The sequence below is a fragment of the Nanorana parkeri genome, unplaced genomic scaffold (assembly GCF_000935625.1).
Source record: "Nanorana parkeri isolate BGI_ZX_2015 unplaced genomic scaffold, ASM93562v1 scaffold143, whole genome shotgun sequence".
NCBI lineage: Eukaryota > Metazoa > Chordata > Amphibia > Anura > Dicroglossidae > Nanorana > Nanorana parkeri.
The window spans coordinates 981,878-1,009,720 of NW_017306411.1; the positions used below are offsets into that span (position 1 = coordinate 981,878).

A 27,843-nucleotide genomic window follows, 5' to 3' on the forward strand; every position below is an offset into this window, starting at 1 on the left:
CCCCCCCCCATTTCAATTGATATTTAATTAGATGTAATAAACACCTGTTAGTAAGAAGTAGAGAGGCAAGACTCTGGGCGGGCCCAGACGAAAGTGCTCCGTGTCAGCTGCCGGAGGATGATTTCTCCTTCTCCGCTCTCTCCCTGATGTCACTTCCTCCCAACCAAAACCCAGCCGTGGAGGAGAAAAACAGAGGGAGGGCGAGTCGATGGACTGGAGACAGAGCGGCCCAGCGCGCGTAATGCAAGCTTGCGGCTAGCCACAAGTCCGGTTAGAATAATGTGCCCCAGGTGTGAGATGGGCTGATATCAGAGGACAGGATTCCAAACCTGGACTGTCCGGGTGAATCCTGGATGGGTGGCAACCCTAGGAGCTAGCTCCAGCCCACCCAGCCTACTGGACAATCAGAACACCCCAGAAGCCAATTATGGTGCTTTGACTGGACAGAGGGACAAGCACATTTCCTTTTATTCACAGAAATTCTCTTTCCAGTATGTATACTCTCTACAGTAGTTACAACCTAGCCCCCTTTTAAATAGTTAATCCATTATGTCCATTGTATAAGCCAGCTGTTGTGCAATGTTGATAAAAATCTGCATTCTTTACTATAGCCCCTTGCATCTATGCCCTAGTTAACATCTTTGTGGCTGGACTCTCTTATATACAGGATACAAGTCTTGTTTATTGCCTTCTCTCTTTGAAGCATCATGTAACATTCAAGCATAGTCATTTTTGGGTGGTGACTTATAATAAACTTTGATAAATACATTAGTCGTAACTTTTAATCTGTAATGATTGGCAATAAAAACTCCACACATTTAGAAATGTTAATTCAGCCGGTCTTAAACATCTAATGACACACCCCTCCCTTTTCTGTCTACACTATCCTACCTAAACACACTACATCTTTTCGGTCATTATCCATTCATGAGATTCATGGAGCCAGGTTTATAATAATGATTACTATATCATTATATTTGGCCATCAGCAATTCTAGTTCATTCCTTTTACTACCACATTTTATTTAAAAAGTAGCATCTGCCCTAGAGCATCCTTATTGCTTTCTTCCAACCCCACCTTCTACCCCAACCCCATGACCCCCGCCATATCCCACTCCCTAGCTATGCAATTTTCTAGTTCAGCCCCTCAACCAGTGTCCTGTCTTCACACAACGTCATGCCTCGGATGTGAAAGAGGGGAACTGGGGCTCCTAGTGTGATAGGGGTGGCTCTGATGTGAAAGGAGGGAGCTCCTAACGTAAAGGGGGACTCTGATGTGGAGGATCCAATGTGAAGAGGGGAACTCCACATTTTTGAGTGAGTCCCCCTAAATGTCCATACCGGACCCCTATCTCAAATAAGGATCTGGTATGCATTTTGGAAGGACCACACATCGTCTTTTTATATTTTTAGACTGTGGTGCCTCAAGATTTTGCAAACCTTTAAGCTGGCCATACATTTTCTGCAGATTTTCTATGGTCAGATGGTAAAAGTGCGACATGCTCCTCCATCTACACTAAACTGTGTGGATGGAGGAATCTCCCACTGGGCCAAGTTTCAGTATCTTTCTAGTTGGCCCCAGTGGCTCTCAAAACACTTGAACAGTCTTATTGGATGCAGGCATTGTTCAGGTATTTTGAGAGCCAGCGGGGCCGAGTCGCAAGATACTGAGGCTTGGCCAGAGGGAGATTCTACCATCCACACAGTTAAGTGTAGATGGAGGAATCTGTTGCACTTTTTCCATCTGACCACAGAAAATCTGCAAATAATCTATAGGTGTATGGCCAGCTTTATAAGGTGCCATGACTGAAAAATGTGGAGAAACATTGTTCTAGTTCCTCCAATTCAATCCTTTTCCCTAATCGTAGTTGTTAATCTGTTGCAAAATAGAACTGTTCTCTCCCTAATAGGATGCAGCCCATCACTACCGTAGCACCTTTGCTAATTGTTATCAAAACTAGACAGCCCTGTTACTGAATCTTCCGGATGACCTGTGCACCAAAAAAATCATATCTTCAATAAATCACTAGCCATGCTCACCTGATTTCCATACTGAGCTCCTGTATACAGAAAACGCTGTATGTAGTAGAAAATGAGCCACGCCAAGGAAATGATCATCATGGTGATGAAGGCAATAGCCACAAATACTACCGACTGACCACTAATATATTCCTGGACATGGCGAGTGCCTACAGTAATCATCATCTTCACTGGGATTTGTCTTCTTAAGACTTCCATGATATCCATGCCTTTAGGATACCCAACCATTATTACAACTGTATTGCCAGTTCCTGCAAAGAGACCAAAAAATAAGATGCAATTATTGTCAAAGCCAACACAAAGGATTGGAATACAACTCATATCGTCGGAGTCTACAGAATACAAACTAGGTCTGACACTTGTCTATATAAAAAAAAAAGATGAGTAAATAACCTTTAAATAAAAAGATGATGAGTACTGTGGTTTCCATGACATTTTTAAATGATAAAGCTAGGTAGGCAGGTACAAAGTCAGATATACAGGCAGACGCATTCTAAAAAAAAAAAAAAAAAAAAGGATGGGTAGACTATTACTGAAATATCATTTAGAATTTATTCTGTAAACAGTCAATCCACCTAAATCTGCACAAAAAGTTGGCTTACAAAAGGCAAAAATTATTTATTTTATAACCAAAACACCCTGAATTTCAACCATTGATAGTTAAATCAGAACCCCAGGCAGAAGAAATCTTAACCCTTGCAGTGGGGCTACCCACGCACTGCAAGGGTTAAGTGAACATTTTCATCTAAGGTCTAAAATAGAAAGATATACTCACCCAATCTGCCTGGCTGCTAGACCTGTCCCTGCAACCCCCCTCCCCCTCCACCCCAGCGGTATAAGAACCCACGAGTCATCACTTCCAATACAGAATAATGGACATGAAGACGCCAAGGGACATTCTATCGCCAGAGGAGAGGAGAGAGGCTGCGGGGACCAGTCTAGCAGCCGAAGTTCGGATAAGTAAATTCTTTGTTATTTGTGACCTTAGAGGAAAACAAGCACTTAACCCTTGCAGTGTGGGGGTAGCCCCACTGCAAGGGTTAAGATTTCTTCTGCCCAGAGTTCTTCTTTAAAAAAAAGGTATTATTTTGTTTAAGCAGCAACGTAGTGGAACTACAAATCACATAATGCCCCAGCCTCTGGGAGTCAAGCATGTGGCTGTCAGAGCTTTATGGGATTTGTAGTTTCGTCACAGCTAAAGGGCTGAAGTTTAACTGCCCCTGTTTTACACAAACAGCTGGAGTCGTAATTCTCCCACGTTGCTGCGTAAAAGCAGGACTGCACACTATAAAACCTGCCCCTGACCTCTTTTCACTGTGCCAGTGTTTTCAGGAAAAGTAGGTCTCAGTTACATTGGTAAATCTGTTGCTGCTTAGGTCTGCATAAGCAGATGCTGTAAACACAGGCATAAAAATTAATGGCAAATCTGTTACTATACGAGGGGCAGGCTGAGCTACAATAAATATGGACCCAATTCGGTCAGCGACTTGCTTCACTCTTCCTGCGTTTAACAATTTCTGACATTAAAATTGGGTTTTAGGTTACCGCTACAGATGCCAACAGTGTTAGACTGGCAGCGCTGGGCAATGCAGTGAGTTCTGTTCAGGAAATGGGGTCACCAACGGAGCAAATTTCACCAGATTCATGCTGAAACACCAAAAATTCACTCTGTGTGTAGCCAGCCTTAGGCAAGTCCCAGTGGAGTGTTGTATATAGCAACAAGCCAAATTTTATATTATATAAGGGATGCACCAATACCAGTTTTTCGGTATTGGACTACCGATATTTATATTTCAGTACTCGTCGTTAGAGTACTTACGCTAGCATGGAGCTAGCTTCCCGGCTTAATTGCCCAGGAAGGGGGCTTCATGCGGTTTGACCGGCTCCATGCTGATTGGCTGGGAAGCCGGCTTCCCGGCCAAACTGCATGGAGCTGGCTTCTCGGACAATCAGGAAGTTAGGCGGCGAGTCGTTACCCGCCGCCCGGCTTCCTGATTGGCCAGGAAGCCGGCGCCATGTTCCCTCATGGCACTGCCAGTCAGAGGAAATCTCCCTCTGACCGGAAGTTCCGGTATCGTAGAAGGTATCAGGGCATTTTGGCGAGGTTTGGTATAGCTATGATTTTTGCGTTAGGTTTTCTTTTAAACAGTTACAAAAAAAAAAAAAAAGGTACTTGAACAGGCTTACTGTATGTTGGTATGCGTTCTCCTATTAATTGATTGATTAGGCAATCCGGCTTTTAAAATGCTCATCTGCCAACACTAAATGTGTAAAGTTGCTATTACAGTCTCTAAAGTCAATTACCACAACTGGCCCATCCTAGATAATTAATGGCCATTCCATCAATGCTCTTACAGTGAACACCAATATAGATACCTAAAATAACTAAATGAGCCCAACCAACTTGTTCTCTCTGTATTTCAGGCCAGACAACACGAGGCTCCTCTAATCTGACACACAATGGAAGTTCTGTTGAGTTGAGCAACACAAGAGCTGGTAACGGAGAATCATTTATTGCTGATGCAGAGCAGGAACTGCAAACTCAGGAATAAACTCAAGGGAGGAAAATGCCCTAGGACATTTAAATAAAAAGTATAATAATAAACCACTAAGATAGCTGGAATCCATTTAGTCAAAAATACCAATCTGCAAAAACAATGCACAAATGTAAATTAAAATGGAAAAAATACTGGGCTAATAACTACATGAGGCATACACTGCCATCCATATAGGCCAGGCTCCTGTACAAGACAGATGTCCAGACAGGTGCTGGGAGAGAGCTGAACATACAAACAGCTTGACTCAACCTCTCTTGGCAAAACTATGTCAGAAAAACCCCCAGGGACACACGCAGTGCGTACTGAGGAGGAAAACTTCCATTGCGGTGCCTGGTCACTGTTGCCTGTTTATACCGGAAAGGAGTTTTAACTCGATTATAGCGGTTTAACCATATACACTATTGTCTATATGAAATTAGATTGCTGAAAGAAAACAAAACCATAAGAATACCACCATCCATTGTGAAATGAGTTGATGAAAACTAGGGCAAAAAAAATAAAATAATAATAATAATAATAATATATATATAATCTCTCTATATATAATCACACACGCATACATATACATACACAGGGGGTGCCAAACAAATGTATACACATTTTAAAAGAGATGTTATCTATGTATTACTTTTCAAAGTTGAATTGAAATAAGGTAGCAGTGTAGTATGACGTTCGCTCACAAGATGGCGTTAATCAATGCTAGCGTCACCGCGCAGGACAGTCAAAGAAAATGGCAGAAGGTTGCCGTTCGAGGAGCGCAAGACCATTTCGAAGTGGTATTTCAAATTCGAGAACTCTGTTGAAGTATAGCGCAACGCTACAAGTGGACACTTTGGTCTACGTTGCTCAAGCAGTAGTTTGCTGTAATCAGAAGTGTCTGGACGCTAATGATAACTACTTTGAACACCTCCTGTAATTGCAGAAGTCAAACACAACTTGTATTCATCTTTTGTTATCGCTATATATTGAGTATTGCAATTTAAATACCGTTTTTCCTTTTTTAGAATGTGTATATATACACACATATATATACAATCTTTCTTTTTGCAGTGCTTATAAAGAGTATGAAATCACCTGTACAGGGCAGTCCTTGTTTTCTGATAAGACAGTTCACCAAGTTAAGGTGGTATGCGGTGAAAAAGAAGAAAAGAAAAAAAACCCTGACATGAGGTACTTTTTAATCAACGCACAACACCATAACACAACGCAATGCCGTGAATAGAGCTAAATGGAAAAAAAAAAAAGGTAAATTGTGTGATGTACTAAAATAGGCACATTGCACTGCTTGCTTCACAGCGCACACCAGAAGCCATGCAGTAGTGGTGTGTTTTGGGTTATTTTGTACACCCATTGCAACATATTTTTTTTTCCACAGGCTACAAAAGCATTACACTTAGTAAAAGTGGTGTTATACTCTAAAACACACACACACACACACACACACACACACACACACACACGGTTTGTGTTACATCTCAAAATAAAATTAGGATTTTTCAAGCACACGTTTCCATATAAAATCTGTCTACTCGCTATAAATGATCATAATATGTGGGCAAGTCATTATCGGAACTCTGGTTATATTAAACCTTTTGTTGGCCGCACTTATCAGCGCTTTCCGTTCAAAGCTACTGTCTCCCCAGTCACTGCTGTGCACTTGTGAATGTGTTACGTCAGTTCATTTGTAACTGCGGTGCGAGAAAAAAAAAAAATGGATGCCCCACTTGTGATTTGCCCCAAAGAAGGTCAGCCTGCAGTGATTAGTTTTTTGTGGCCTTACCATGGTGTGCCTGGTGCTGTTATTTATCAAATATTTTGTGCGCAGTATGGAGAAAGTGTTTATGAATGGCTAAAGTTCAAGGAAGGTTGCACAAGTGACGGCCGCCCGCGGCTGATAACATTGAACGTAAATGTGAAATGTTCTGTCGAATAGACAAGTGATCTTGCTCCATCGGACTTTCACCCGTTTGGTCCCCTGGAAGCAGCCCTACGAGGACAAAGATTCCCCTCTGATGAAGACAGCGCAATCTGTCATAACGCATACTGTTAGACAGGACACATTGGTTTTGTTGCAGGCTCGGTGGTAAGTGTGCTGGGCTATTTCTGTTTTGTATTTTTGTAAGCCCTTCCATGTGCACCTTGCTACGAAAGGCTAGTTATAAGTTGTGCGGCTGCCATGTATCTATAGCGGTGCATTTGTGGCTCGCAGCTCAGCCAAAAACATTTTTTAATGAGGGAATATGAAGGCTTGTTGACAGATGGACAAAGGGTATTGAAAAGCAAGGAGATTATGTGGAAAAATAATTTGTCTTTTCTAAAAGTTGATTAAAATAAATTCTACGGCCAGAGTGCCGATCATTTTGACTCACCCGCATACATACATGAATGACAATAACAGTAATGGAAAAAGCTACACTAATGAGTCTTCATTATTATTACCCATACTACATATGGCATATATTTTGGCAATACTTTTACCAGCAGCTCCTATTAGGATTGAAAGCATTGTTCTGAACAGCCGGAACTATTTTCTAATAGCAGCACCCAATCTTCCAGATATTGTAATCACAAGGTTGTCACCATTTTGTGTGCTTGCTAATCTCCTTGGAGCAGGCTGTTCTAACATTCTGTTGGAACAAAAGCCAGTGTGTGAAATGCAGAGTGCAGCCCTGCAGCTAAGCTTTCTTCATGTGATTCTCCCCTTTTAATTGACACATCAAACACCACATCAGAGCCGAAAGAGGAAGATTGCTTATTTATTTATTTATTTATATTAGTTTGGGTGGGGATTCTTTTATCAGCACTGGGAGAATTAAAAGGTTTTGCTTTTCTTTGACATTCCCATCTACATTAGCTTACATTGGGTAATCTTAGACAAAGGTGCAAAAACATGATATGAAAATGGCCTCTAAAATGCAATTGTGGGAAATCAAAGCTAGATTACTGTTCATTAACAAAACGTGGGCTGTTCCTGGTGAGTGTTTGTCCAGCCATGCTTTTCTACAGGTACTACTTTGCCAGGTTCCTTTGGTGATCCAGGCTGCCCCCAGATGGGCATATCTCAAAGGCTTACAAATCAGTCTGCCCTTGTAGCAATTACTGAACCACTGGTCTATTCCTCCCTGCAACAGGTCCACTTTAAATAAGTCTTCCCCAGTAACACACACTTGTCTTGCTTCTCCTTCCTTGCCACTTCGTTTAGCTGCCAAGTAGCCAAAGGCGAACTGCCCTTGGCCATGTCAACAGATCACCAGCAGCAGGATCATTAGCCACAAAGTGGCCCATCTGATATCAGCCAAAGTTTTAGCTTGCACAGAGTTATGGAGTCTCCAAGTAATAGTACTGATTGCATCAGCATAAGGCATCACCTGCTCCTTGCCTGGCAGTATTATGTATTGCTCTTGGCTTCCAGCACGAATAACGGAGATACAAGTATATGCTGAGAAGGGGGATTAAAGCACACCTAAATGAGCAAAGCACAGGCTTACTTTAAACTCTGACACACTCACAGTCAGTGCACTGCTCCCTTTTCTACTGAAAATTATACAATTGCTATTACACTATATATTATTGCTTGCTCTGAGCGCACCTTTTTAAAACACCAAATTACTTCACACAACACTGTTGCATTACTTGTAAAAATGAAGCCATATCTTTAGACTATAAGAAATCCTCCTTGGTGGACAGGAACTGCTTTTCATTAATGGCCCTGCAGAGCTTTAGTCAACAATACTGGACTTCTCTAAACTTGTAAGTTATTGGAACACTATACCAGTTATTTACTGCAGGAGCCCTTGCACATTGTGCATGAGCCCTTGCACTATACAAAACCGACATTGTATAGGAAATTTAAGGGGACCTGTGAACAGCAACATGTGGAAGATGCAGTACAGGGCTTCAAAGTTTTGGGGAGTATGAGTATCAGGATGACAGCCCTGAATAACCTAAAGAATAAAAGTCAGGGCTGGACAAAATCCAGGTGCCAGGTAGCCAACGCTCCTTAAAATATACAGCTGGCACCTCATTTTTGAGGTAGGTTTTTTGCAGATGTTGCCAATGGAACTGGCTCCTAATGAAATGTCCTGCTGGCTCCTGGATTAGACAAAGTGGCTCTTAAATTCCGTAATAAATTGTCCATCCCTGGGATAAATGCACTTTAAAAACAAAGTGCATGTATCCTTTTTGCATGTCTTCCCCTTACTTAAACTACTCTACCCTCTCCCTGCCCATATTAATTTACTTTGATCCAGGACTGGCTCACACAGAAGATGTCCAGGTTGAAATGTAGTTTCCAACAGATTTCACTGAGACCATCTCCCGACCTTCTCTGTCATCAGGACACAGCCCCATAGGAGTCTGTAGGGAGCTACATCACTTTGCGATTGGTTTTGCCTTTTTTAATCCAGGCTAAATTTCAGGTTCTACAGTCCCAAAAAAGTTCACAATGATTTAAGGCATGTGAGAGATCACAGTTATTTATGCCATCCCAAACCCAAGCTGCATGTCCAGCATTAGGCTAGAGAAACAGAAACAAAAGGATAGGACTTCTTTCAGAATAGTAATGTAAAAAGGTCCTTTAAAAAAGGTATTTACTCTAGCTATGGGATTAGCACAGTCTGAATATTCTCAGGGGAGCATAGCATTAGGGCAGATTTGTTACAATGGCAAGTCCACTGTTCTGCGCTGTGGGGGGGAGTGGCAAGAGAACAATTGGACACCCTCCATAGAAGTAGCAGGTTGTGACTAGTATAGCATTTTGGTACCGAATATCCACATCACAGTACAATGTACTGCTGGAGACACAGAGTACATAAATTGGTGCCTACCTGGTTGGGAACTTTAAAAAACAAAAATATGCAAGTCCGAAAAACAACAAAACCCCTCTGATTTCTGACAAGACACCATTTCTAGAATCACAATAGAGAAAGATTCTGAAATAAATAATCAGAGCACAAGACACTATGTGAATTGTTGAAAATAACAGCGATACAATGTACAGTTGTATATCCATTCTGATTTATATGCAGAAGCAACACAAGAACTTTCTAAAACAAAGATAGCAACTGTCCTTTTCCAATGTGGTATGACAAAGTAGCATATGTGGAATCCAGAGCATAACAAACACCACATTGAAAGCAAGGGTCTATGAGGCAGATGAGCCTAGCAACACAAGTAGATAATGAGTGCTGCTCACTTTTGTCTATGAACAGCACATACATACAACAGTGGACCTTGTATCCACTAAAGCATTAAACGTACATTTGTGTATTGTGCACTATGGTATCCTTCCTATTAACACAACTAAATGGGGCAGCATGCTCTTCATGCATAACAGATAGGTTGTGACCCTTTCACAAGAGCCAGCTTTACTCGGCTTGGAAAGCCAGCTATCTCTCCTGCTAGACAGTTTGGCCAAATATACAACAAAGCCCGCCATCCAGACAGTTCAATCTTGGGAGCAAGTGACACTATGGCCAGTTAGCAAGTCATCTCCGCTTAGCAAGTCACACACAGCAATTAAAACGCATCAAAAAAGTTCAAGCCCTTACACACTATATGGAAAAGAAAATTGTATAGCAAAGCTACACTCTACGCATTATTGTACTGCGTGGATAGTACTACACAAACAATCCATTTTCACCAAAACTTGCAAAAAAACTAATAAAATTGCTTAAGAAAACTATGGGATAACCTTTTAATCCCATAGTTCTCTTTAGGGTCACGGGAGGACATTTACTAGTGTCCTCCCGTGACCCTAAAGTTTAGTATATAGCGAGCTACAGCTCTCTATTTACAGAGAGCGCTGCAGCTGGGACAAATCTCGACAATACTGTTGAGATCCACCCAGCTACGTGAGTGACAGTGGGCTCTGCCTATCTACAGTCCGCGCTGGAGGATCTGAGAGGGGAGGTGGGGAATCCCTGTGGGGAGCAGTAACTGTCCCCGCTTTCTGCGGGGAGATGATCAGAAAGTGAGCAAGCGACAGTATGCGTTCGCTCACTTCCCGATCTATAGAGCCGATTTTCGACAGTTACATTGTCACACGTCGGCTCGAACTAGGAGGAGGAGTGAAAATCACTCACCTCATAGTTCTCCTTTAAGGTCAGGTGACCATTCAGCTTCCCAATCCTAGTCTTTCAGGCAGGGCTGTAGGCAGGCATATCACAGAGAAGATGCCCTCCTCACATCCAGAACTACATCTCCCAGAAGCACATGCGGCTCCCAAAAGCCAAAGTGGGACAGGCAAGAACTGCAAAAATTGCATAATAATATGTGTTGTCTGTGCTTTCTGAATGGTGACAACTGCAGTACATCAGGGGGAAGCGCAGACATAATAGAGAGCAGACGAAGGTAGAAGGTGGCCATGCTACTGAAATTTGATCGAGGTCTTGCAGCAATGTCAGCCTTCTACAGGAAGTGAGAAAAATGGGTAAGTGGGGGAAGGAAAGAGAGCTGAGGATTGACAATTATAAGAAAAGTACCCATTGGAGAAAAGGTCTATTCATAGTGAAAACATTATTTTTGTCTGGAGATATACTGGAAAAAAATGGCTTGGTGAAGTTGGGGTTTAACACAGGGCTGGACACATCCCAGGACCCAGTAGCCAATGCTCCTTTCAACTTTTGAGGTTTTCTATAGTCGTTGTCCATGGATCTGGCTCCTAAAAAAAAAAAAAAAATCCTGTTGGCTCCTAGATTGACTAGCTCCTGAACTCCATATTCATTTGTCCACCCACCCCTGGTTTGACATATTATAAGGCTCACAATTTACCCTCAGAGCATTAATGCCGCACAAGTGTGGCATGCATAAACCCTTCTATTGAAGTCTAAATTGGAGGGTGTACATATTTTTAAATACGTGATAGATATGAACATAAAGAGAAATCACTAAAGCCATAGCAGAACACCTCCTTGACCACATACTGATTGAATATGTCAAAACCTAAAGAGAAGCGCTATTAGGAACCATTTTCTGACAATCTTTGTTTCATATTTAGAGAAATGTGACCTTAATACGACACCATTAAGCGGTTTGATTTTATGACTAAGTGCCTCAATTATCTGTCCAATCTTGACCAGCATTATTTAGAGAAATTCAGCAAATCAATCAGAAGCCAAAAATAACTACCTTAACTATGTACTAAAAGATTCAATAACCTTGAAGAGTTGAAGAACGACAAGAAATTCACCACAAAGGGATATTATAGAAAATCGTTCAATGCTCAGCTTGGCATTCATTGCTATTATGTATGAAAGTATGAAGTATGAAATCAGCAATTCTTTGTTCGACAAACAACGGAGCCGTAGTTACCAATAGCCCCAACTGTAGAAGGCCGGCCCTAAATTTACACTGCTCCAAAATATTAGGATTAACAGAAATCACATACAACACATATTACAAACACTACTATCAGCAAAGGTTACCAATGAGTCAGGTCTGCACCACAGCAGGCTTACAAGTATGGAGGCTGACCACTTGGAGCCGCTTTTCTGCAAGGAATTTAAGATCCTACATGAAAAGCCTTAATCTGGTTGCACACCTGAGTTTTAGGTGAAATAACCAGAAGTATCTAATATGTAGTTTGATAGGATAGAGATAGATAGGATAGAGATAGATAGGATAGAGATAGATAGGATAGAGATAGATAGGATAGAGATAGATAGGATAGAGATAGATAGGATAGAGATAGATAGGATAGAGATAGGATAGAGATAGGGATAGATATATCCCGGCAGTCTTCTTCCCCCCAGTCACTTTTAGTTGTGATGACCCCCTGAAGGGCTAATTTTTTCCAGTCTTCAATCAGTCTTGTCACTGTACTTCTTGCCAATATCACATATAACACAAGACCAGCACCAATATTTTGGTGCTGGAGAGAAGTTGACCAGTCCACAGGCATTCACAGGACCATGGTGTAAAGCAAGTAATCTGTTAAATCCAGGGACGTGCGGTCAGGGGAGGCAGAGCCTCACCAAGTATTATAGAGGAGAAAGCTGTCAGCTTCAAGTCTGAAGCTGACAGCTTTTTCTCCATTCAGAGCGGCTTGTTACAGGTTACATAGCAGGGAAATCCTCCCCACTGTGTAACCTGTCATAGACGAAGCACTGCCTGTTAGTTACAGGCAGCGCTGCATACGGCTTTTGATAGGTAGTTAGGTAACACAGCAGCGGGCTTCCCCACTGCGTGTGTAACCTAACTAGTGAGGCAAGAGATGTCACAGCCTCTACTCTGTGTTAGAGTCATGAGCTCTGTGGATAGTTTAGACCAATGGCAAAGGGTCTAGAGGCAGAGTGACAGGAGAGCCAGCGGGATGGATCCCAACAACATTGTCGGAATCCGTCCCGGCTGCAGTGTTGCTCTGCGCTGTCAGCATATAGCTGGCAATAACCCGCTATATCCTGAGTTTTGGGTCAAAAGGAGAACATTAGTATATGTCCTGCTGTGTCCCTAGAGAGATTTATGGCATTTTGTGGGTCAATGATGTCGAATCGAGAAGAATTTTTTTTTCCCCAAATGTTTTTATTTTTATAATAAAAGGTCTATATTATATACATTTGGTTATATTGCTCACACTCGTGCGCCCGGGAGTGCAACCATTTTCAGGTAGAGTTTTGATTTGGATCAACAAAGAAAATTAAAGTGACCCAAAACTCTTACCTCCACTGTAATGGGTCCCTTCTCCCATGCACCATCACTATAAGAAGACCATCTGTGTAGGAGGACCCTTCTATAACCCACTGACCATTAAAGAGACAGTAAACTCAGGGATGAAACCTTAAAAAAAATGCATTCAACTACCTTCACTATTAACAACTATGGACCTTATTTGTGTATCACTCAGCTGTAGATCCTCAAATCATCTCTGAATTGGTGCTGACACTGTCCTTCCTTCTGGAGAGTGGCTACTTTTCTTCCCCATGGTCCCTGTGTGTGTTGTAAAGTAGTCACCGCTCCAAGCTCACTCCTGTGATGGACTACAATCTCAATACAAATACACTATTTTGTAAAGCGCTGAGCAAATTGTTAGCGCTATATAAATCCTGTATAATAATAATAATAATAATAATAGTAAACTAAACATGAGATTGTAGTCCAACACAGGAGTGAGCTTGGAGTGGTGGCCACTTTACAACACACAGGGACCATGGGGAAGAAAAGTAGTCACCCTCAAGAAGGGACAGTGTCGCACCAATTCAGAGAGGATTTTAGGATCTACAGCTGCGTGATAAAACAAATAATATGCATTTTATTTAATAGTTAGGGTACTTGAGTGTATTTTTAAGATTTAACTCCTGATTTCAGTGTCACTTTAACTTGTAGGGTAAGATTTGACCATAGAGATTATTATATGCACAGTCTATGTGTTATTTACATAGAAAAGACAAAAAAAATAAGGATAAACCCCTTTGATCTTTGCTGTCCGTTGAATAAATATTTTAACAGTAGTATTTGCAGTCGGGTTCACATTCAGGTGTACAGGTAAACGAATCCCTGACATTGGTGTTAAAAGACAGACACAAACTGCCATGATCCCCATACTGTTATTCAAAGCTGAAATCCAATGACACAAGGAAACGGCAGCATTAGCCCCATCCTAGCTATCGTATTCATTGATTCTCCAGAGACAGAATGGTTAACTAGTGAACTGCACAGTCTGATAACAGATACAGTCACCACCAACAATCACCTCCCTAATGGTTCCACAGGAGCTGCCAGGAGGAGAAAACTAAACTGCGCTTTCCCTGCTAATGGCTCATAGGTTTTAGATTAGTCGGAAAACACTACTGAAATAAACACACCAAAACTACAACCTTATATAGGATGTGGAGACTTTGTAAAGCTGTAATTTCAGCACAAAATCACTGGTGTATGCAGGAGGTTACTAAGAAAAGGTTCAACAATGCTGCACACCTCAATGAGATTTTTTTTAGATAGGGCTTCCTGAAAGACGCACGTAGGCGTGTGTGGTCACCGCCGTATTGTCACTGTGGAACAAGTATATTTAGAACCTTGACTTGCCTTAGATTTATATATATCTATACACACACACACACACACACACACACACACACACACACACACCACAGGAGCCTCACCCAAAAAAAGTCTAATTTTCTTTGCATGATTCATTAAAGAACAGCTCCAGGCAGATAAAAGTTCAAATTTTGTCCAGGGAGCTAAAAGAACAGTGTATAGGTTCCCATACACCTGCCGATTATCGTACGATAATCGCGGCTGATCCCGCGATCGTACGATAATCGTAAGGTTGATGGACAGCGTGCGACCGCCTTTACTGTACGGTCGTACAATGTTCATATACTGAGCACGCTAGAAAAGCTGGTTGGTAGTGCGATCGCAAGACGAAAGCCGCTCGCCCCAAGGTGCGCAAGCGCACACTGCCCGCTCACCATTGCAATCATCTGCAAGCCCTCCCTTCAGCCGGGAGGACTTGCGATGGTCGCAAGTACAGTCTGCCTGTCCATGATGGGCAGGTTGTACGAAATTTTAATCACCTTACATTCATCGCACAACGAAAGTCGTGCAATGGTTGTAAGGTGTATGGCCACCTTTATACTCACCCGATCTACAATCCTGGCTGGCTGTAGACCATGCCGGCCGGTCAGAGTATCCGAACACAGCAGGCAGATTTTCCAACCGTTTCCTTCGATCAGCTGATTGAGAGATGCCGGCCGAAAGGGAGCCGGCAGCCCCACATTCACACAGTGTATGGCAACCTTACACTGTGTTTTTGAAAGATATCTTCCTCCTGATTTAGTGCATTGCATAATTGTGCAAATTGTTCACAAATTATATTTTCACTAAAATCATTAATGCACATAAACATATAATCTCAGAAACCCCTAATAAATATAACATTGTATCATTGTGACAAATTGAAGTTGTGCATTCCTGTAAATATGGAACGTACTACTAGCATTATATCTACATGACAACCCTTAAGGCGTTGTTCACACCAACTGCAGAGCAGATCCGGTCAGGTTTCTGCACACGCACGCTAGTGTTTTAGATGCATTTTTGGCGTGTTTTTGACGCGTTTTTGGCTAAAAAAAATGTTTTTTTGAGTTTCAAAATGGGCTTTCAGTGCGTTCCAGGCATTTGCATGCGTTTTTGATGCGTTTGCAGATCCAGAGCAGGTAAAATAGGGCCTGCTGCAGTTTTTTAGCCTGCTCTGGAACTGCGCGCTGCAATGTGAACTGGAGCAAAAAATACCATTGGAATACATTGGACGCAGCTTTGATCCGGTCTGCAACTGATCTGCTCTGCACCTGCTCCACGCTTGGTGTGAACAAGGCCTAAAAGTATTTTTAAACCCCCTGCATGTGACGATACCTTGTGTACATCGTGTGGTGTTACGATTGACTGACTGCGTATTCTTATTATGTGTATGTGTACAACATTAGATTGTGGGCATTTGTAAGTGGATTTTTCTTTAAAGGATAGTACGGTCCCCACCATATGACTTTTAAAAGGAGGCGGACAGGTCTACTTTATGGCTCATTCTAAACAAATCCCAGATGCCTCCCTCTGTGTGCTGTAGCTGAAGATAATGGATAAAGTCCCTGAGCTCCTTCTCTCCAGTCCCAACACTGACAATGAACCCAAAAGTCACATCAACAAACCTCTATGGCCTCCGTATTGACAGTAATACATAATAGCACATCACAACATGGAAAGGTCAGTTTTCCCTGTCCACGGTCCAGCGCAGCTTTTATTTGCCACGGCTTTCTTCATTCTCTAAAATCATCACTACTACATGTGTCTTGTGGTTGCTCTCAGTACGCAATTCCCAGTCAAGCCTGACTGGTTGAAAATAAGGAATGTTATCTCAACGGGTTTTTGATGAGGGGTTTGTGTTCTTTTTATATTGAGTGACTGCACTGAAACACAAGTAGCTATTAGATTTGTAGATTCTACCTAATATAAAATGATACAAGAATGGGAATAAGTTAAAGAAAACATGAACTTTTTGAGGAAATCACTACAAGTGATCTAAATTTGCAGTGAACTGGACCTGAAGCAAACCACTAAAATGCAGGATTTTGTTTTGCCTTCATTGACTTGTGTTTGTCTTCAAGTCTATCTCTAAGTCCCTGTGGAGTCCCCTGGATTCTAGGTTCAGGCTGTACATGGGTCGATGACCTCTGCCTAGATTGAGCCCCTTCCCCACATAACACCAAGTCCTTGGTCATTTAACAATCAAATGCCAGAGCCTCTACTGCTAAAAAGGTACAGTTACACTTAAGGAATGATTTAAAAGATTAGGTGACCCCCCACATGACAAGCATGAATCTTATCTGTTTATGTACCAGTCAAGCATTCAGTATGCCTTCTATTAAACTCTACATTTACCTAGAATTAGAAAATTACATTAGAGCTCCTCATATCCCTCCCTTAAGTTGCGTTGGCTGTAGATTCAAGGTCAATGTAAAGCTAGAAAACAAAAGGACTCATTATTGGATGAAGTTATCTTAGGATTTTATCCTGTCTGTATCCATGAGTTAGGTCATAGAACGATCACCCAGTTGTTTCCTTGATGCGGTTCTTTTGTTCTCCTCCAATCTGCTTTGCTTGCCGTCTATGGACAAATACGTACGAAGCACATTTTATGAAAACATGATCTGGAGATGAACAGGGAATCGTAGGAGGAACAGAGACAAAACCAAAAATACTATTAAAGTGCAACTGCACTTTAAAATTAAAATGCAGCTAATCCCTCCCCTGGAACAATAATGGTAGAAGTAGTACAGAGCGCCTATGCAGGGACCGTTTCTGTTGCAGCAACCTATGCAGCACTGGGCAGTGTTTGAATGGAGCTTAACACCTCTGTATTAATGTACAGAAACATCAACCGGCTTCCAAAAATAGGACGCAAAGTCTGCCTATGTTGACCAGGTCGGTGGACTCCATTTATTTCTATGAGCCAGGCACAATACAATAGAAGTTCCAGGCTCCTTTTCTTATTAAAACATTGACCAGAGATGCACAGGCAGGGCAGTGCAATGGGACTGGACCCTACATGGCAAGTCTATACAGCTACTAATGTTTCTGGTGAGGGGAATGGGGAGAAAATTGTTGAATTTTGAACTTCAAAAGCACAGTTGGGCATCTTTGTTTCAGTTTAACGTCCCTGGCGGTATGATTATCTCAGTATTTATTTTTTCAATTTTTGAATTTCTCACCGGTTCCGCCCCCCTGCAATGCCGGCACTCGCAGGGAAGGAACCCGGAAGACGCCCGAGTGTGGCTTGGGGTTACCACTTTTGGTACGGAAAATTTACCGCCGAGCCAAACTCAGGTTAATCATTGTGCTTACATTTTTATTTTTGGGTGGTTTTGTGGTTAGGTGGGTTGTGGGTAGTGACTGTGCTTACTTTGCATACTTGTTAATCGCCTTACAACGGTTTTGTTAAGTGTTGTGTAATAGTAGTTGAGCCTTGCAGGCTCAAACTTTAAGTCAACAGTGCCTGGTGGTCTAAACTAACTACAACAATCACAGGGCAAACAACAAAAAAGTTGGTGTGTCTGGGAACTTTAGGACGCTGTCCTATTGTTCTCCTTTGCTGGGTATACTGTACAAACACACACACAAATCCGCTATCATTTAGCTTGTTGTAGTTGCAATGCAGCTAGCAGTCACCTAGGGTCTCAGTGACCATCATGGCTACCAAAGGGGGGATTGTGACTGCATGTCTAGTCACAATCTCCCGACAATTGCTGGCCAGATTGAATGGAACCCGGAATTAAAACTTGCCTTTATGTAAAATATATTACACACACACAGTTTATCTTTATACATATAAACAGACAATGATGCAATACATCTTCTCTGACAGTTTGGTTTTGAGAAGAGTATCATTATGCTTGCACAACAAAATGCCTCTTTGAATCATTCTATTTGAGTATCGGTCTTTAAGGCCAGGTTCACACTTGGGCGATTATTTTCTAACTCCACCTCAGTCACGCCCGGCAGATCGCACAGATTCCGCCCACAATTGCACACGATCGTGGTTGAAAAAGTATGTGTCTCAAAAAAAGGCACATGTACCTTTTGTCAGTGATTGCCGCGTGGATGCATCTCCACTGAAATCAATGGGGCCGTGCGGCAAACGGTGGGTGCAACTGCACATGATCGCACAAGGTTGCCCCAGCCCCAAGACAAATGATTCTGCTCAAGAGTGTACTACAAATAGGTTTGTGGTGTGACACCATTTACCATAATTACCTAGGCCACTGGACTGCATGACATGTATGTAACATAGAGCCAAACTTCTAATAAGTTGATACCGTTCATTAGCCAAAGCATTTATAGAAGGGCTGCATGGAATGTCCAATGAGTCTCAGTCTGAGCCAGGCAACTCAGTCTGAGCCAGGCACTCAGTTCGATTGTTGGACTATTACTATTCCCACTGTACATTAAAATCTGGCTTTATACTACCATTAACATAATTGGTAACTGACACTGTATATCACATGCAGTGTGTGTGTGTGTGTGTGTGTGTGTGTGTGTGTGTGTGTGTGTGTGTGTGTGTGTGTGTGTGTGTGGGTGTATGTGTGTGTGTGTGTGTGTGTGTGTGTGTGTGTGTGTGTGTGTGTGTGTGTGTGTGTGTGTGTGTGTGTGTGTGTTTATACTCATTTTCCATTTTAAACGGATCACACATGTGTTATTCATTAGCATTCTTTCCGGTGAGCTAAGCACATGAAAGTTCAGCCAAACTGCAGCATGTGCAGTTTAAAAGAACTGCAATGCAGTGCAACTGTGTGAACAACCCCCATATAATCTCCAGTCATTTTCCTAGACTCAAAAGTCTAAAGTTCTAAAAAGCTGCACCAGTGTGAAATGTTTCTTGGCAAAAAAAATAAATAAATCACAAAGACAATACATTAATACAAAATCAGCAACAGGAAATCTATGAATATGCAACACGTGCATACATTTGTGCACTCTCTTTTCCTTATGGAATGTGTCCAAACATCAGCACATATGAAAACAGGTTAAAGAAACATGGCAGCACATAATGACCAGCCTCTGATATCTCTAAAATCCCCAGTGTAGTCAATAGTCTAGATCACAGCAATACGTGTATATATACAGCGGCCCGCAGAAGTTAAAAAAAAAAAAAGAACAGTGCTGCTGCAGCAGCCGGGTTTCTGGTATCGTTTTTAACAGCCAGCAATGGCTGTTAATGTACAAGCAATCCGGTGTCTATACAGCCGCCGAATCGTTTGTACTGAGCGCCGCTGTCGTCGTCCCCACCAGGGCCGTCGTCGACTTCCCCGGGCAACAATGTCCCCATGCTGTGCCCAGGATTGGCTTGGTGGGTCTTCCCGCAATGATCTCTCCTCTGATCACTGGACGCGGAAGTGATGTGTATTACATCACTTCCGGTGTCACTGTACACAGTCTCCGGCTCTTAGAGCCAGGAGATGAAGCTGTTGAAGCAGATCTCTGCTTACTCAGCTTCTTTGGGGTCCCTAGGTGGCATTAGGGGTCTAAAAGACCCCTGATGTCTCCATAAAGAGGACCTGTCACACCCTGCCATTACATAGGGTGCTTGATAGCCCCCTATGTAATAGCAATAAGGTTAGTGTTAAAAAAAAAAAAAAAGAAGTGTACAAAAATGTACAAAAAATTAAGTAACATATAAGAAAAATAAAATTAAAGTCCCCCCACCCCCCACACGTCGGTGCGCCTACGTGGGAAAACGACAATTGCACTACACATGTTACATATCACCGTGAACGTCGGAGTGAGAGTAATAACTGTAGGGCCATTAATCACTGGACTAAGCTGATGAGCAGCAAAAGTGTTTTTCAAATGTGTGACCTATGGGAAATTATGGGTATTGAAGTTTTTTGCGGCTTCACGGGCGAACACAATTTTAAGGCTTGACATGTTTGGTATCCAATTACCCAGCATGACTCCGTATTTCATATTTTACCAAAAAATTGGGTATTATATTCTGTTTCTGTGCGCTAAATTTCATTTGAGTGGATTTCATCCTAAAGATACTGGTTTGATAAACATTTGCGCAATACCGTGCAACATAAAAAATTGCAACTAGCATTTTTTTACTCTACAGGACCTCTGCTCTCAGAAAATATATCATTGTTTGGGGGTCTGGAGCTGTTTTCTAGCCAAAAATTCACATTTTATCATGTGTGCGCAAATAGTAAGAAATTGCTCCAGACAGCAAGTGGTTAAAAGAGTTTGTAAACCCAAAAATAAAACTGTAAACCAGTGCAGGTAACCAGTCTTTTAGGTTATATTTTCATCTGCTGCTCCGACCAGTAACACACTTCCTGTCTTCCTGTCATAAAGGTGGTTCCACTCTTTGTAGGCACAATGGAGTCACCCTTGGACAGGAGCATTGTCCTCCTATGGGGAGGGTAGTGTTAGATGAAACTAGTAGATTGAAGTAGAGAAATACAACCGCGCTTTACAATATAAGGAAGACATTACAGTTACAATACAAGACAAGATGGTAAGGAGGGCCCAGCCCCTGAGGGCTTACAATCTGAAAGAGGAGGGGGAAATGATACATAAGGAGTGAGCTGTGTGGGGATGAATTATTTGAGAATGTGAAGGTTCAGTGGTTAGGTCGAGGTGGGATAGGCTTCCCTGAAGATTATATATCTATATATCGATAGATAGATAGATAGATAGATAGATAGATAGATAGATAGATAGATAGATAGATAGATAGGAGAGAGAGACACACACAATTTTGGCTTGTTCCTGATGAACCAGCCAAAATTAGCACAGTGGATACCCTTCCGCCTGGCATCCTTCGATCAGCTGATTGAAAATTCTCAGCCAAACAGCTACAAGCTCTGTTCGAGCTGGCGGCCACAGTCAGAACCCAATAAAGCAGGAGATTCCTCTATCAATATTCGTAGGCTATGATGCAGGAATCTTTTATAATTTCTTCCTCCAGCCGCCAGGTGGAATGAAGAAAATAGATGCGTGTATAACTGGCTTTAGATGGACTTGACTAACAAATGAAAAGAAAACAGACGCAGCCACCACATCTAAGAATTGGTAAGCTGCAATAAATTACATTTTTGCTTTTGCATTTAGTTACGCTTTAAGCAACTTTATGAAGTCGTTGGATTTAAGTTGTGCCTCAGCAATTAAAGAATAAACCAAATGCAGGATACTAAAGTAATATAAACCACGCACAAATGGCCTCTTGGTTCACAGCCAACCATCTGACAAGAATTCAAGACATTAATGTTATTAAAAGAAAATATATACTTTTTTTAAAATATAGTCTTACTTTTGTAAAGCACATTTTTATTTTATTAACACTTACATAAACAGCATAAAATGGAAGTCAAAGGAGAATTATGGGGAGAGTGAAAAGCCCTCATCCCCAACGTTAGAGCCGATGTGCGACACTAAAGCCGTCACACACCGGCTCTATTGATCGAGAACTGAGTGATCACTCTGTTCATAATATTCTCCATGCAGAGAGTGGTGACTGTCAATCACCACCCCGGTCTAAGAGCAAACCAGCTCAGGAGGATCGAGTGAGTATAAGGGTAGTTCCACTGCGAGGGCTAGAAACATTTTCCCCTGGAGTTCTGCTTTACCAAACACACTAATCAGTGTAGCATCAAAACAAATTGCTCAAGTGCATCACGCTGTCCTCCTTATACATTATTTAAAGCTCACCAGCTAAATACACAGAAGAAATGCATATCTGAATGCCCCGCCCCCACCCTGTGACTGGACAGTGACAGGAGAAGCAGCAGACTGATGAGGGTTGGAGGTGATTATGGGATAATTGCGTAACCATTTCACCTCCCCCTCTTCGCTTCTATATCCGATTTGTATCCTGTCTTCTGCATCCTGCATTTTAACCCCTCACATTCTACACATGAACCCTCTCAGTGAGTGAGACTTCTACATTAACCCCTTCACCTCCTCCATCTGGAGCACCATTAACAAGCTCTTGCTGGTGCCACTTCAGTACCAGATTGTTTCTTCATTATCGAAAAAGTGTGGAAAAAATAAACCTACTTCTACTTTCCTTTATATAGTAATAAATACAAAATACCAGTGGCTATTAATACCACCAAATGAAAGCTCTATCTCCTTCAAAAGATGATATACTGTAGTTCACTTTGAAATGTTATCTTCTGAAGTAGGAGGAAACGATATTACTCAGTCGTCACACACATTGTTTTACAATGATATACATCTAAACAATTATTCATATAACACCCAGTTACACATTCCTAGTAGCAGTTTGACAAGCTTTGATGTCATTAAAGGGACACTATAAAAAATAAATATGGGGTTTGTCACCGCCAGCTTCTTTCTAAAAATGCCAGTTACGTGCCTGTTATTTAGATACTCTACATTCAGTACTTTTTTGGAGGTACTTACCTAAAACAAGTATGCAGAGCACATGAATGGTCAGCATGAAAGCCAGACAACTAGCATTTTCAGAAGGAAATTACAGTAATGGTAGGTTCCATGTCTCTCTATTGACAGGGTTCCTTTAAGATTTGTATGCGTTTACCAAAGAACAGGATGTCTCCAAGTAACAAAAGTACAGTACCTATAGCAACCATGGTTGGTATACTATTACTGCTATTACTGAAAGAAAAAAACTCTGGGCAAATTAAACCTTAACCCTTGTAGGGGGGCTATCCCCGCATTGCAAGGCTTAAGTGCTCGTTTTATCTAGGGAGTGAAAACAAGAGGTATACTCACCCAAACCGTGATCCTGGCTGGCTGTTAGAACGGTCCCTGCAGCCTCACTCCCCGTTTGCTCGAATGGTCTTTAGAATCTAGTTAGTGAAAAGCACTCACCTCATAGTTCTCCTTTAAGACATTGAGATTGCATCACATCAAGCAGCAGGGAAGGACACAAAACACACTGGGAATCCAGGAAGTTGATGAAAGTGATGGGCAGACAGAAGGCAGCACTCATTACATAAAAGGGATTTTTTCCCAAGTAAGCTTTGATTACATTATCAAAACCAACTCTAGTATGTATTCCTATTACAATGCTGATGTTATAGTATATTTCTGCGACGTTCAAACTCAAGAAAACCTTAGGAGCATTGGACACAAGATAGCATCTTTCTTCTCTTATTCTAGGACTCTGTTGAAGCCATCTTGCACTATGCTTGTTCGAGCAAGACTATTTGCAGGCACTGAACAGAAGGCGACTGGAAAGCAAACGGAACAGAAGGTGGAAAATTGATCAACTGCAATGTTCCAAACATAAAAACTAGAGTACTGGCTCCCTATAGGAAGCCAGGAGTGTCTCCCCTCAGATCATCCTATGGGCTTCACACCACAAGTCAGACAAGGCAGAAGAACAAGCACAATCAAGGAAGTTCTTAAAACAAGTCGAAATATCAGAGCTAGAACATGTATAGAAATAAGAGAGACATTTGTATGTGCACTAGATATCAGACAGGAAAATGAGCCAATATTACCATCATGCTGCATCTAGTCCTAACAGTTATTAAATGAACCAGTCTGAATTTGGAGTGAACTACAAATGCACATCTTCATTAGCATGGTCCATGGCCCGGTTTGGTGTATATTCATAGTGTACAAATCTCTGTTTGACAGCTCCATTAGAAATTCTTCCAAGGATGCAAGCTAACCTTTCAGGGTTAAAAAAAACCCTCAAACACACCCGACATCATGTGGATCCAAAGAAGTTTGTTTATTTAAAACAAAGAACTGATATTAATTGGAAAAAGTCACAATTCTAAAAGCTACCACCTGAGCCGACTATAAGATTCATTGTAAACACACAATATTGACATTACGAATAATATGAATCGCGTTATTTTTATACAGCTTGGACAAATCTGGAATTTACATCCCGTTTGCTAGTCATAGTTACATAGTATTTGAGGTTGAATAAAGACATTAGTCCATCAAGTCCAACCTATAGGATCTCATTCTTAGGAGTACTTGTACCCCTGTATATTACGGTCCCTTAAAAAATCGTCTATCTTCCTAATCCCAGATTTGTCTAGTAGCAGTTACTTGACTATGAATAAAAGGTTACAAGTGATGACTAGTACTTGGTAGCGGAGACGTGTCACCAGTTGAGTATACAGCAGCCCCTAGAACACACACACACACCACTATTGCAAAACAATTACTCAGGACTATGAGCCAACATCCACTACAGTAACAGATACCCTAACAGACTTTGGTGTTCAGCCTGTGACCACGCTAAAAGCATGGATGGACGAATCTCCCACTGTGGCTATTGTTATCAGACAGCCATCTGCTGCCACTGTCAAAATACATCAGCAATGTTGGCATGGCTCAGATTGAGTATAAACATTTGTTGAGCCAGCAGGGCCACCTTCTGTAAGAATTTTGGCCAATTCCTGTGTATGGTCAGCCTTACTCAACCAGGGTTCCATGGAAACCTATGGTTCCTCATGAGGTAACTAAAGGCTCCTTGAGCAAAAGAGCAATCAGATATGTAGCCGCAATTAGCAATTACCTTTTTAGCTACCGATAAGGGGGGCATTCTTCTTACATCTTCCTAATAACAACAAAAATGTATCTTATTTGTGTATCACTCAGCTGTAGATCCTCAAATCATCTCTGAATTGGTGCTGACACTGTCCTTCCTTCTGGAGGGTGGCTACTTTTCTTCCCCATGGTCTCTGTGTGTGGTGTAAAGTAACCACTGCTCCAAACTCACTCCTGTGATGGACTACAATCTTGTGTTTAGTTTACTAAATTATAATGAGACTGTAATACATCACGGGAGTGAGCTTGGAGCGGTGATTACCTTACAACACACACAGGGACCATGGGGAAGAAAAGTAGTCACCCTCCAGAAGGAATGACAGTGTCAGCACCAATTCAGAGATGGTTTAAGGATCTACAGCTGAATGATCCACAAATAAGATACATCTTTGTTAATAGTTAGGGTACTTGAATGTATTTTTAAGATTTAACTCCTGAGTTTAGTGTAATTTTAACAGGACCCTCCTCCCACTGACCACCAATGTAAGGGGGCCCTCCTCCCACTGACCACCAATGTCGGGAAACCCACCAGACCCTGTACGCTCTCCTTGGGGGAGCTGTCCCCACAGCGGCCACTCACAGTGCTGTTGGTCAGAGGCTCCATGTACTCCGTGCGGACCAAGGCGGTGAACCATTCCAGAGAGTGCCCGGAGAAGCTGAAGGGGCACAGGGCTGACAGCACCAAGCACACACAGAACCAGCTGTACATCCTGGGCAGATCACACAATAACTTACCGGTAATATCGGAAATTATCGGTACTGGAAAAATGGTATCAGTGCATCCCTATTGGTTTCCTATATTTCCCCTAAAACACTCACAAATTGTCTCTATCCAGCACAATGATGTATTTTAATTCACAGTAAATGACTGGGTGCAGACTGAGGACACCTGGCCAAACACATTTGTAATATCTCAGTAGGCAAAACTACACGCAATAACTAAAACATCGTGTACAATATCCACCAAATCGGCACAAACCGGGAACAAATCAATCTAGGTGTATGTAAGTCAGTGCGGTTTGATAACATATAATACATATAATGTTTTAGCAAAACAAATCAGCACAAATGAATAGTGTATTTATTTTTTAAATGTGAATAACATGGGGTGCAAAGTGGGTGGGGTTTCAGCAACTATAAAGCACAATATCGCCTAAACCAAAACGGCAAAAAACTTGTTTTTGCGGCACGAATCAAGCATAAACACAGCACAAAACACAGCACGAACAAATGGTATGTTTTTTTTTTTAAATTGAACATGGGTTGCAAAGTGGGCAGGGTTTATTCAAGTTTATTCAAGTGCCAACTTCTCCCACTGACCTCCAAGGTAAGGGGACCCTTCTCCCACTGACCGCCAGTGTAAGGGGATCCCTTCTCGCCCTGACCGTCAACGTAAGGGGATCCCTTCTCCCACTGACCGCCAACGTAAGGGGATCCCTTCTCCCACTGACCTCCAAGGTAAGGGGACCCTTCTCCCACTGACCGCCAACGTAAGGGGACCCCTTCTCCCACTGACCGCCAACGTAAGGGGACCCCTTCTCTCACTGACCGCCAACGTAAGGGGACCCCTTCTCCCACTGACTGCCAACGTAAGGGGACCCATTCTCCCACTGACTGCCAACATAAGGGTACCCATTCTCCCACTGACTGCCAACATAAGGGTACCCATTCTCCCACTGACCGCCAACATAAGGGTACCCATTCTCCCACTGACCACCAACATAAGGGGGGCCTTCTCCCACTGACCACGAATGCATATCTTTGCTGTCCTTATTTGTATGTATTATCCCTGAAATAATTGTGGCATAGAGCGGGTGTCAAATCAGCAAAGTATACCTCATTCTTAATAGTAATGATTCGCTGGGGTTCCCTGTGAGCTGAAAGTTTTTTCCATGGGTCCCTTTGTTGAGAAAGTGTGATGTAAAATTATCAGGCACATAAAAGGGTATGTACATACACAAAGATCATCTGCTATGGGGGGTCAGGAGGGCTCATCCAAGGAACAATAGGACACACACAGACAACAGAGCAGCTGGGAGGCTTACCTAGGTGGGCCATGGGTACGGTGTCATTGCCACTCTTGGCATCATTGTAGATAACCACTGCCGATGCCTTCCTGCGGGCAGCGTTCACCACTTTGTCCTTGAAGGTGCAGCCTCCCCGGGCTACCAATGCTATCCAGGGCTCTCCCTCGTCCATCGCCCGGGGGCTCATGCCAGGCACTACGTAATGTGTGTCGGGGTGGCAGCCCTCCAGATGTCTGGGATCCCGAGGGAAGCCCACCAGACCCTGTACGCTCTCCTTGGGGGAGCTGTCCCCATAGCGGCCACTCTCGGTGGAGCCGTGCACAGTGCTGTTGGTCAGAGGCTCCGTGTACTCCGTGCGGACCAAGGCGGTGAAGCATTCCAGAAAGTGCCCGGAGAAGCCGAAGGGGCACAAGGCGGACAGCACCAAGCACACACAGAACCAGCTGTACATCCTGGGCAGATCACACAATAGCTGCCTGTGGGCTGTCACCAGCTGGCATTGACCCTTCCTGATCACCAAGCTGCCATCAAGTGTTCCCACACAGATCAATCAGTGATGACTAGGAGAGTAGCGTCCCGGCTCCTTTGTTACTTCCGGGGTGCCAGCCTTTCCCCTGCCCCCCAACACAGCTCTGTGCCAGCTCAGATGACCGGACTGTCACTGCTTAGCTC

The 27,843-nt window shown here is 42.5% G+C and overlaps 1 protein-coding gene across 1 annotated transcript in view; it reads right to left on the bottom strand.

Moving 5' to 3' along the window:
- The window catches only part of RNF149 (ring finger protein 149), a 47,139-nt gene extending 19,425 nt beyond the window's left edge, over positions 1–27,714 (bottom strand). Inside the window, exons 1-2 of the mRNA XM_018554146.1 lie at positions 27,190–27,714; positions 2,040–2,290 (exon numbers count right to left, since the gene is read on the bottom strand). Of these exons, the coding sequence (XP_018409648.1) occupies positions 2,040–2,290; positions 27,190–27,622 (684 nt within the window). The 5' untranslated portion in view covers positions 27,623–27,714. The remainder of the gene's footprint in view (positions 1–2,039; positions 2,291–27,189) is intronic.
- Positions 27,715–27,843: the final 129 nt, after the last annotated feature.